The sequence below is a fragment of the Colobus angolensis genome, unplaced genomic scaffold (assembly GCF_000951035.1).
Source record: "Colobus angolensis palliatus isolate OR3802 unplaced genomic scaffold, Cang.pa_1.0 Scaffold130, whole genome shotgun sequence".
Lineage (NCBI taxonomy): Eukaryota > Metazoa > Chordata > Mammalia > Primates > Cercopithecidae > Colobus > Colobus angolensis.
This window is the reverse complement of record NW_012114253.1, coordinates 1,323,919-1,336,380: the sequence shown is the minus strand read 5'-3', so window position 1 is coordinate 1,336,380 and position 12,462 is coordinate 1,323,919. Positions and strand designations below refer to the sequence as shown.

The 12,462-nt window shown below is 36.4% G+C and overlaps 1 protein-coding gene across 2 annotated transcripts in view; it reads right to left on the bottom strand.

Moving 5' to 3' along the window:
• The window catches only part of EIF4G3 (eukaryotic translation initiation factor 4 gamma, 3), a 374,612-nt gene that overhangs the window by 193,368 nt on the left and 168,782 nt on the right, over window positions 1-12,462 (bottom strand). The window contains exons 4-6 of one of the 2 annotated variants that reach the window (XM_011933977.1): window positions 8,553-8,648; window positions 7,043-7,156; window positions 3,496-3,528 (exon numbers count right to left, since the gene is read on the bottom strand). In XM_011933977.1, the coding sequence (XP_011789367.1) occupies window positions 3,496-3,528; window positions 7,043-7,156; window positions 8,553-8,582 (177 nt within the window). In that variant the 5' untranslated portion in view covers window positions 8,583-8,648. The remainder of the gene's footprint in view (window positions 1-3,495; window positions 3,529-7,042; window positions 7,157-8,552; window positions 8,649-12,462) is intronic. The other variant, XM_011933978.1, reaches the window with a different exon arrangement.

Sequence of the window (12,462 nt, the reverse complement as noted above, 5' to 3'; positions counted from 1 at the left end):
TACCTCAGCCTCCAAGAGTAGCTGGGACTACAGGCATGCACCACCACGCCCAACTAATTTCTGTATTTATATATTTGTTTTGTAGAGATGAGGTTTCACCATGTTGCAGAGGCTGATCTCTAACTCCTGGGCTCAAGTGATCCACCTGCCTCAGCCTCCCAAAGTGCTGGGATTGCAGGCATCAAATACCGCATCCAGCCTATACTTCTATTTTTAAAATAATCAAAACTAGCCATAAATTCATGACTATTATCATACAGCTAAACGACTAATCTGCTAACTCTTTACTGAGTCATACTGCACATGAAAATGTGGGCTGAAATCAATCTTTTCTCACAGAGATTTCTTTTTTTTTTTTTTTTTTTTTTTTGAGATGGAGTCTCGCTGGGTCGCCCAGGCTGGAGTGGGAGTGCAGTAGCCGGATCTCAGCTCACTGCAAGCTCCGCCCCCCGGGTTTACGCCACTCTCCAGCCTCAGCCTCACAAGTAGCTGGGACTACAGGCATCCGCCACCTCGCCCGGCTAGTTTTTTGTATTTTTTAGTAGAGACGGGGTTTCACCATGTTAGCCAGGATGGTCTCGATCTCCTGACCTTGTGATCCACCCGTCTCGGCCTCCCAAAGTGCTGGGATTACAGGCTTGAGCCACCGCGCCCGGCCTCTCAGAGACTTCTGAACATTTTCCCCAATTACTGGAATTAAAGAAAGACAAAATGTACCACATAACTTTAAAGCTCATAAAAAAGTTTTCTTAGAAAACAGAATTTCCCAAAGCTCATTACAAATGCTTAAATACAATATCCTAATTTTAGAACCACTATTATCGAACACAAGTAGCAGAAACACAACCTTAAAATTTGTGCTATTTTCATTAAGAACCTAAATTTTTTGATCAACAGTCTTTAAAAAAGTTACTAGTCTTAAATAAGAAATGCCCAGGCTATTTAGTAATCTGGATCTTTTTTGTTTGTTTTTTTGTTTTGAGATGGAGTCTCGCTCTGTCGCCCAGGCTGGAGTGCAGGTATGATCTTGGCTCACTGCAACCTCTGCCTCCCAGGTTCAAGTGATCTCCTGTATCAGCCTCCCAAGTAACTGGGATTACAGGTGCCTGCCATCATGCCCGGCTAATTTTTGCATTTTTAGTACAAGACGGGGTTTCACCATGTTGGCCAGGCTGGTCATGAACTCCTGACCTCAAGTGATTCACCCACCTCGGCCTCCAAAGGTGTTGGGATTACAGGCGTGAGCAACCATACCTGGCCTATTAAGCAACATTGTTTTTGTTTCAAAATTCACTTATCATTCCATCAATCTACAGAGTAGAAAATCCAACAAAATAACTGTGGCCAATGATAATGTTAATTCCTTCTACTTATAGTTTACCTCAAGCTATCTGAAATGACTTATGAAATAAATCAAGGTTTGAAAAACACAAGCATGTGAACAAAGAAATTAACAAGTGCCTTACATAAAGGAGCTCAGAAAACATTTTCACCCTAATTCCTTTGCAGTTATTTCACAAATAAATAGTTTCTTTTCATTCTGCTTCTTGAGCAAAGATCCCCAACGTCTCTCTCTTTTAGGAGTATTTGCCTTGTCCCTGGATTAAAATTTAAGCCGCGCCTCTATGGCCCTGGAGTAAATTTTTAAATAAAATTATAAACACTCTTTTACACAAGAAACTAGTATTTTAATTATTAGTAGTCATAATACTAATCATATGTCCTAGTTACTATGTGCCAAACACCCTGCTAATCATTTTATTTTCATTATTTCATTTACTTTTCATAATAGTTTCTTTTTTTTGAGACGGAGGCTCACAGTGTCACCCAGGCTAGAGTGCAGTGGTGAGGTCTCAGCTCACTGCAAGCTCCGCCTCCCGGGTTCATGCCATTCTCCCGCCTCAGCCTCCTGAGTAGCTAGGACTACAGGCGCTCACCACCATGCCCGGCTAATTTTTTGTATTTTTAGTGGAGATGGATTTTCACCATGTTAGCGACGATGGTCTCGATCTCCTGACCTCGTGAGCCACCCGCCTCGGCCTCCCAAAGTGCTGGGATTACAGGCGTGAGCCACTGTGCCCGGCCCATAATAGTTTCAACATGGTATTATTGTCTCCATTTTATAGGTGAGAAAACTAAGGTGGAGAGCAGTAAATGATTTATCCAAGAACCTTCGGTTATAACATGGAAGAATCAAACCTAGGTCTAGCTGATGGCAAAGTCCATCTTAAAGTATTAATACTTTACAATACTATCTCTGAATTAAAAAAAAAAAATACCCCAAGGTTTTATTTCATTATGTAACCCAAACAATAGCCATCCACCTCATATAGCCATCCTCCTGCAAAGTACCTTTAATAACTCAGATTTGCTTTGCCTTTACAGTCTCCAGATTGGAAGGATCACATTTTGAGAAACAGAGTCAGGTATTAAATCACTCAAGACAATGGAAGCCTTCAACTAAACAATATCCACTAACTCAGTAATAAGAATTCTAAATATGATAACACAGGCAAATACTGGTAATATTTACTTTATCCAACCATACTTTATTCCATAACAATCATATTAAAGACAGCTACCACTTACTGACTGCTTGTTTTGTGTCAAATGCTTACACTATTTCTATGGCAGAAGTTATTTATCTCCATTTTACATATGAGGAAAAAAAGATGCAGAAAAAGACTTGCCTAACCAGCTGGTTAAATAGTAAAGCTTGTAATATGAACAGACTCTAAACCGAAGCTCTTTCAGCAGAAGAAAATGTTTCAGAATACCCCATAAAAAGCTATTGGGGGTTGGAGGGAGAACCCTGAAAGTCTTTCTGTCTTGCCACCTCTAAATAGATTCCTACTAAATGACAGTGTTCACATACATATTTTTGAAATTTTAATTTATACAATTATTTCATTTAGAAAACCAATAGGATAAAGTTATTTAAATTAATTAAGGTATCTATTTTCTCTGTGTCCTAAGTATAAAAATAGTTCTATCCAGCAAATGGATGTACACTATTTTTAATCAATTTATTACTAGATCTAAGTTAGTAACTGAGTTTAAGTAGTTTTAGAAATACTAATGCTATTTTATACACATCAATACAGGTTATATCAGAATGTTAACAGAAAACCCATAGAATGCTGCCTGCTTCATTCAGTTAAATTTAACTTACTACAAATATCCACAAAATCTATAAACACTTAATATCTCAATTTTTCAAAATTGTAAAATTTAAAAACAATCTTTGTTTGGCAAGAAAAAAAAAACTGTAGCATTTTTTAAATGTGGCATAAACAGAGGCAAACGGATTTGTTAATAACAAAATGCAGTGAGATTAATGAAGGACAAAGAAAGTTGAATTAGATCAGATAAAAGCTACTCTTGAAATGAGTAATTTGAGTAGTTCTATGGGATGGCAGCATTCTAAGAGTCAGCAGCTACTAAAGCTCCCACCTATTAGTTAAGGGTGATAGTGAAGGGGCAAGGGTACAGTACCTGATGATGGGGAGGTCGAGGCCCCGCTGCAAACTGAGAAAAGGAGGGAAAACAAACACAAAAGGAAAGGCACAAAGAGTCAGAAACACCACAACAAAAACCAAAATTTCACACAATATGCCAAAAGAAAAAAACCCACAGCGGGGAAATAAAAAACAACACACAAAACAGTCAAAGCTTTGCTGCAGGACAGTGACAGACAGGTACTAAGATTCAACAGGTTAACACCACTATCAGAATAGTTTGTCATTTATCAGCTGGGAGAGAAACAGGCTATGCTGTTAGGCATGTAAGGTACTCTCTGATAGGACTATTTTTTTAAAAACAACAACCCTAAAATAAGGCAAAAGAAAGTTTGAAAAATTAAGTGGTTACATTAAGACAAACGTGAAAACCAAGTATGCTGTATGTAACTGATACAGCTGGAGGAAATGAGAAAGTTTTTACATTACAAGACCTAACCAGGAGATAATTACAAAGTCCAGCAGGAAGCAAAAAATGTAAAAGGATTAATTGCAAATTTTCTTAAGTTAAATGGGATATCTTATCCATGAAATGGAAGTTTCAATATCTTAATTTCTTAGAGTTAAAGAAAAATTTTTTTATGATTTTACACACACACACACACACACAAGTTTAAATGCAGTTAACTAGTATAGTTTAATACCAGGCATGTCAAGGCAAACAGCTAGTAAAGAACAACAGTCTCTAACACAATTAATCCAAGTGGTATTCTTACAGACTTGAGAAGGAAAAAGGGTAAATAAGTCAAATCTCTTAATTACTATAGACAACAGCAAAGCACTGTGTATATGTACCTATCGTTATCTAAGAATAAAGCACAAAGAAATGTAATTCCTCAGCTAAATCACTGAGTAGTTGAAAGTGGCTAATATATATTCCAACCCTTCCACTAACTTAGAATAAAAGAAAAAGTTTTTTCACCTATGTGAATTTTAACTGCTAAACCTCTAGGATCAAATAATTCACTAGGCCAAATTTGGGTTTGAATACATTTTAACTGAAAGGAACAAACAAAAATATTGGGTTATGTAGAGCCATATTCTGGATACTAATACATGAGCTACTGTAATGTTAACCATCCTCTTCAATAGTAAAAGAAAATATTTAGAAAGCAGTGCCTAATGTAAACCATATACAGGGTTTTTATCTAATATATTTAAGGAGCTAAAATATATGTCTTTGGCTGTCTTATTTTCTCTATAGAGACTTCCTTCTGTCAGCTTAACACTACAGATGAATTAGATTGACGATTAAGAAACAATCTCTCACGCTCAGCATTTAAGTTATGTGCAATACTGACTTGCAAAACATTTGGAATTAGTTCCCCAACTACCATTAGTTCATATTTTAAAATTTCAACAAATTACAGTAGAACACAGGGCCACAATGTAGGAGACAGCTGAAAACAGCTCTGTCAAGAATTCACCTCAGAAGCTAAAATGTCACCTGCTGTTCAAGTAATGAAAAGTACATTAATGACCTATAAGGCTGGGTTATGTTAGGTCAGCCATCATATTTGGCTAATCAATACAATGCAGCTTTTCAGAATGATGATAACTGGCAGCTACAGTTCTTGCAGGAAATTTTCTCTTGAAAGAAACTGAGGTCTTATATTTTCAGTCTTCCAATTAGGAGAAGAAAACATCATACTTCTGCTATGGACAAGAATAAGCAATACCAGGCATGTGGTATGAAAGTCGGGAGTGGAGTATGAAATGTTTCTTCCTGACACTTTTGAAGAAAGTGGAAGAGAGGGGCCATGTTACAAAATTAACCTGAGTATGGCAGTACCTGTCTTATCACTGTTCCACAGAAAATGCCCCATTTTCAAGGCTCTAAAATAAAAGCTAAAACTTTGTACAGTTTGAATGTTCCAGTCAAAAGAGAACTTTCTATGAACAAGAAGAGTATCTTATAAAATTACACATATATAAAAACAAAAGCAAGAAAGAAAATCCCAACTTAAGTTAGTAGAAAGTGCCCTAGGAAAGTACCCTAGTCTATTTTGCACTAGTCACCATTGGCTATTGAGTTTTTCATTTGAAATGACAATAGTCTTAATCCTATGGGTAGCTGTAAGCAACAGAACAAACTGTAGTCGCTGCTGGCTCATGTTAAAAATAGAAATTTTTCTTTCTTTTTTCTTTCCTTTTTGTTAAAGAAGGGTCTTTAAGACGGTGAGGACTGTAGATATAAAGGAAAGCAGCCTTCTGTGAACTTGCATCCAATGTTAATGCCACCCACCCACTTACTCACCCCTTCTATGCACAGTTGGTAACTGAGCATGGCCAACATAACACTGATATAATTTTGACACAATACCACAAATTATAAAAATAACCAATGGTTAGAGTTACTACAAAAGCCAAACTGTCTCCCTCTCCAAATTAAGTATTTAATAGCTTCACTACTTTAGACAGGCTATTAAAAACAACAACAACAACAACAACAACAACAACTAACACTGTTTAAAAGTTCCAATAAAACGAGAAAATGGAACAGATAGCTTATCAGTGTTTTTATTACTTTTGAAAAAGATTTTATTTCCATATTATGAATTTAACTAAGATTCTAAGCATCAAGTAGAAAGACAGGCACAAAGATAACCTGAAGGAGGGAGAGAGGCCATTTGAAGCCAGTTGGATTGCAAAGGCAGCTGTCCAGGGAAGAACAGAAAAGCCTAAAACTGTGCAATTGCCAATGGCCTATTAATGCAGAAATAGAATGGAGTAAGCCTTAGCTGCTCTACAAAGCCACAGGAAGAGGCCCTTCCTTAATGTAACAGCTTACCTCTCCTCACCAGTTGGGACAGCTATGAGATGGATGAGACTAGACTATGACAACTTGGGATGTAAACAGAAAATGCAATCGTGCCAAATTTCAGACCCCAACTTCACCCTCCCAGAGCAAAAAAAAAAAAAAAACACACACAACGGCAACAACAACAAAAAACCCATAACAAAATAAAGAAAATCAAACCTAAAACAAGAAGCAAGAGTAGTCTGGAGTCTGCTAGTCTTGCACTTGTTTTAGGGTATGTAATGGAATGTTATGTGTGTGGTTTTTAGTAATGGGGTGGGTAATGGTCACTAGCAGAGCAGATGGCAAAAACTGTATAGAGAATAGTATCTGAAGAGTTTATGACCACAGAAAAATGGCTGACAACTACAGACAATTTCCTCCTTAATATTCAATTATAAAATTGAAAGGGAGTAAAAAGAAGCCTTGATATTTATCTTTTAAATTCAAATTTATCTGAAAGGGATATCTCACTTCAAGTTTAAAATAAAGAAAAATCTAAACCCCCAAATTCTTCCTGACTAATTCCCAATAGAGAACACCCACCCAATTTGTTATTCTTTTCCCCACTATGCCTGGCAGAAACTGCCATGCTAGGTTGAACTTTCAGAGAGGAAGCAATCAATGCATTTCTGTTCATCAGCCAATAAATGGATGTGGTCAAAAATATTAAGTGCCAGAGGCACCACTGCCTGCAAGAAGTACAGTTTGTTATATTGCTTACAATGCAGTATTTTATCCAGCCTCTTCCAGCCAAGGACCTGTAAACGGGAGTCTGTTCCAAAACCTTCCTCCTCTTCCAGTTGTCTGTGCAATGTATTGGCACTGTTCTGCTGGGCTGTCAAAAAAACTGGTTTAGAGATGCAGCTCTTCAGTCAGGTTCTGCGCCAGTTCTAACCATGTAAATTTAATTCATTTTCTTTTTTGATAATCAGAAAAGAGGGGTGGGGGCATAGAGAAAGAGGGCCAAAGAATTCTTTGCAATAGGAGCTTACCATAATGTTCCATGTTTAATTATTAGAACCAGGGCCTATCTAAATTGATCTAGTGAGATCTCAGACCCAAGTAGTAAAGTGTACACATCCCTGAACCACTCTCATAACAAAACCTGTAACAGACATCTTATTGACCATTTCAGCAAAAAAAGAGACAAGCAAACAGGCAACTAGGACCAAAGTCCCACCTCTTTAGAATGGTTCCTCCACCCAATGGGGAGAACCAGGATCTAAGAACAGCTGTTGGAGAACAGGGCAACAGGGAAAAGGAAAATAGAAAAAGGATAAGAAAGAGATTACATTTTGGTGCAGACTATGCTCTCCTAGTTCTTTGAGTAAGTCTTTGGTACATTTAAACAATTATAAATTCATGCATAAAACGAAATGAATAGGAGCTAATGCAATGAGGTATTCCTGCACTCCAGGCAAAAAAGCAGGGGCAGAGAACAAAAAGAAATCCCTGTATTCTGAAGAATACACAGAGCTGAGGTACAAAGAGGGATGTGAGATACACAATGTGAGATGTTACAGAAGCACCTTCTAGCCAGTTAATCATGCAGGGCAGGAAACGATGTTCTAAGGAATGGAGAACTGAAGCCACTGTATACTTTTGTGAAACAAAGGATGAACCTTGTGTAAATTCTCAGTCTTGGCAGTACTTACTGCAATTCACGTAAAGGATGAAAAAGAGGATGATAACATTTACATCTGTATCACAATTTATTTACCATTTGAATAAATGAATACACTCACTGGTATATGTCATGCACATACCCACACCGGCAAATGGTGAGAACAGATCTAATAACACTGATTGAAAAGTCCTGCTTCCCCAAACCACTGGGATTTGAGAATTTAATTAGTGAAATTCAATTTACTCCTAAAATCATTGTACTTTACTCTTACCTGGATTTTGAACAGTACAACTAACAAAAATTATAAGCTGAAATAAAGTAAACTTGAATGCAACCAGACTTAAAAATCATGCTATAGAAAAGTATTAAAAGGGGGTGGGGGGCTAAAAGCTCCACCTCTTCTTTTTCTCAATAAATTTAATTATTGCTATAGGTAAGGTCTGAAAATGCAAAGCTAACAAATAATAGTAGTGGTCATAATAATAAATCATCTTTGGAAGAAACTTCCAAAATCCAGTAAAAATATTTGGCAAAGAAACCCAAGCCACTACACACACAAACATAGGTAGAGAATGTAATTTGCTATAAGCTTCTGCTTACTTACCGGAGAACGGGTTTGAGGTTGTGAATTCATTGTCTGAGGGGCTTGAGGGTATACCAGCGTGGTTGGACCTGCATTCTGTCCAGAGGGATAAGGCGTCTGTCAAAGAATGGCAAGAACAACATAGTATTTTTTAAAAAGATGGCATGGCAATTCAAGTTCAAGATGTTTTATAAAAGTTTATAGAAGTGGTTATTAATGTGGTTTACAGTTCTACTTTTTAACAATTTAACTTATCACAATAGCCAGTAACTCAAAATCAAGTGCAGTTCCTTTTTTTTTTAAATTAATGAACTGGGGTGTCGCTCTGTCACCTGGGCTACAGTGCAATGGCGCAATCATGGCTTGGTGCAGCCTCAAACTCATGGTTTTAGGTGGATCCTCCCACCTCAGCCTCTGGAGTAGCTGGGACTACAGGCACACAGCACTGTGCTGGACTAATTTTTTTCTTTCTTTCTTTTTTTTTTTTTTTTCAGAGACAGGGTCTCACTTTGTTGCCAAAGCTGGGCTCAAACTCCAGGCCTCAAGCAATACTCCTGCCTTGGCTTCCCAAAGCGCCTGAACAACTTTTTAATTTTTTTTAAGAGATGGAGTCTTGGTATTTGCCCAGGATGGTCTCGAACTCCTGGGCTCAAGAGATCCTCTCGCCTCATCCTCTTCAGTAGCTGGAACTACAGGCAAGAGCTTCCTTACCAGCTAGTGCAACAGTGTTTAAGTTACCATAAATCTCCTGATAAAAGGACATCACCAACCCAAAATCTAGGTGTAATTATTTTTCTTTTTTTGTGCATTAAGGCATTTTATTTACAAGTATGTATTATGTTGCTAGAAAAAGCATCCCAGAACTTTCCCTCCTGTGTGTTTCACCTTGCCTCTTCAAGGTTCCTGATGCCAGGTAAGGTTGTCAGTGCAATGAAACAAAACGGACAGGATGAGAGCGGATTATTCTGCCATTTTTTTCTAGATCTTTGAGTTGCACATCATATCTCAGGCTGATCACTCCACACTTGTTTAACCTGCCTGTGAGGTTCACAACAATTTTTCTCTGCTCTCTGATCATCAATGATTTCAAATTTGCCAATGTAAATTGTCTTATCATGCCTCATCATCATGGTTAGAAGGAAAGCATGACCTAGTTAAGAATCTGGTGGTTACCTCTCTATTCAGCATTGCTGATGCTCCTGAGAGCATCAACCAGAACATTCATATACACAATTGTGGCAGCACAAAAAGATGAAGGAAACACTAGGTACAATTATTTGAAATTATCAATGCAAAGAGGACCTACTGTGAATTCATCTAGTTCTGAAATGGATAGCCCAAACCACAAACAAAATCAAACACGGATGAGAAAACTTGCTTTTGCTATGGTGTGCTTTCCTTGAAGAAGACATCTCAGAGTCACAATTAGCAGTCCACACAGTTAAATGTTACATATTGCTGTAATCTTGCCAAGACTTACATACCTTAATCCTTTTAAATGATCCCATAAAAATCAATAACCAATAAGAACCTTATACAAAACCTTAGAATAAGTGATAATGTAATACACACAGCAAAAGTTATCATATATTTTCTGAAAATAAAAACATAAGCTTTTCATGGCAAATCCATGCCAATTGTTACTATTAAACTGTGTGCTATTCAATATTTTTTTTTAAAAAATGCTTGTAACGTATTTAAAATGAAATGCCACCAACAACAATGGACATATACCCACAAGACTTGGACTGAAATCCTAACAATTGCTACTGAATACCGTTGTTAGTTTGGGCAACTCATTTATCTTTCCCATGAACGTAAACAGGAACAACACACGTACCTCTCAAGGTAGTTTGTGAAGATTAAATGAGATAAAGTAAAATATTCCCAAAGCACCTTTATTTACCACTATCCCACATCTATGAATGAGGAAACCAAGGATTGAAAAACTGAAGTATCTTATCTAAGAAAACAAAGTAAATAATATATCTGGAAAGTATTAGCATCTGTTGACCATTTAATGTTTAGCCGGATCAGCAATTTTAAAGAAAATATTTGACAGGATTCATCATACCTTCCAAATAACAAAACAAAACAAAATTTCTTTTTCTTTTTCTTTATGAGTCATACAAAACAAAATTAATGGCTTCATATTACACACATAGGCTATATGGCAATCTTTCAACATGGTAACCTTAATATAGCCATCTCTGTAGCTGACACTAAGGTTCAACATCAGATTGATTTCCTTTCCTACTCTAGTTCTACTAAATCTAGCCACTAACCTAAAAATATGGCAGTGAAGTATCTCATGTCTATCAAATAATTAATAAATGGGTCAAACACTACCTAAAACTTCTTCAAAGTTTTCTTATCAACGATTATTTACAGCACTGTTTCAGACACAATGTTTATGTGTATGTATCACATTCAAAATCTGAAAGGCTGAAAGTTTGACTATTTTAACTTAAAAAAACATGAGGAATGAATTTCTTATTAACTCTGGCTCCACTGAGATAGGGAAACTATTTCTTCAACTTCTATTAGAGAATTTGGATATAGTTTTAAAAGAAAGCACCAATTTCATTCTTCATTAAATTAAAAAAAATTAAGTATTCATAAGGTCATTTCTCAGTAATGAGGCTCTTTGATCTTAGGATATATTTTGACACTAATTTAATTTGGTGGTATTCTGAAGCAGGAGTTTCTAAATGTCAAGATATTAAATATAACATTGAAATATATCACTTACAAAAACATAAAGAAATGTTACCTCTTTCTATACTTCAAACAATTAGAGGAACACTTTGTTCTCTCATAGTTGTTGTACTATTGAAATAGTAAGGGAATCCATAGTATTTCATTGAACATGCTAAAAATATACATGACAACCTTATTTGACTTCAGTCAAAATTTTAACAATATTTTCAACACTCAAGCCAAATAAGGCAACATAGAGCCAAATGAAAATGCAATATGTGAATTGGCAGTCAAAGATAAAGTTCTTTTGCTCAGAAAGAACACCCTTCCTGATCACACATATGGCTGGGGCTCTGTCAACAATGTTCCCAATGCGCCTTTTTCCAGATTATATCCTTGCTCTGAAAATGATTACTAAAAAAACAAAAAATTATTTTCTTATGTCTTAGGCTTTCTACTCTAAAAAGACTAAAAAAAAATAACCAAGTACTTCTTTTCATATTTACTTTGTACATATGCCAAGAGCTAATTCAGACTCTGTACACAAGTAGCTTCATCAAATGGAAAGCACAATCTCTAATGCAGCCACATACAGAAGTAATTGTTCTGTCACAATGTATGCCATTATACCACCAGCAATACGGAATGCTTAACAGTGTCACATGACAAAGAAATTTTGCCAATAGATCATTCAATGATCATTCAGAGCATTTTTCCATTCTCTGTGGATGCCTTTAGAAACTTCTTAGGAATGGTATGACTTGTTACCTATCATTGCTGTAAGCAGTGCAACTGTAAAAGATGCCTCTACTCTTTTATCTCTTCTCTTCATTTAATGATTTATTCTAGAATAATTTCCTTCATTTACTACCATGCTTTGTTGAAAAATAATGCAAAAGTTTCAGTGGGAACATACTTTGACCATGTTTCACATCAAATGCATAGAAAACTAGAGACAGATCAATGAATAATCATTTCAATAATAATCAGAGCTTCTATTTGTACTTTCCCTTTTCAAATAATTTCAAAGTCATCACAAAGATTTACTTCTCCAAGGACATACGGGTGAACACACAGAAGTTACACTGCAATCCAGTATACTGTCCAAGTTGATGAGTTACAGATATCTGTTCTCATTTCCATTATTAATTTTATGTTTCTTTTTCTTTTTTTTTTTTTTTTTTGAGACGGAGTCTTGCTCTGTCGCCCGAGCTGGAGTGCAGTGGCCCGA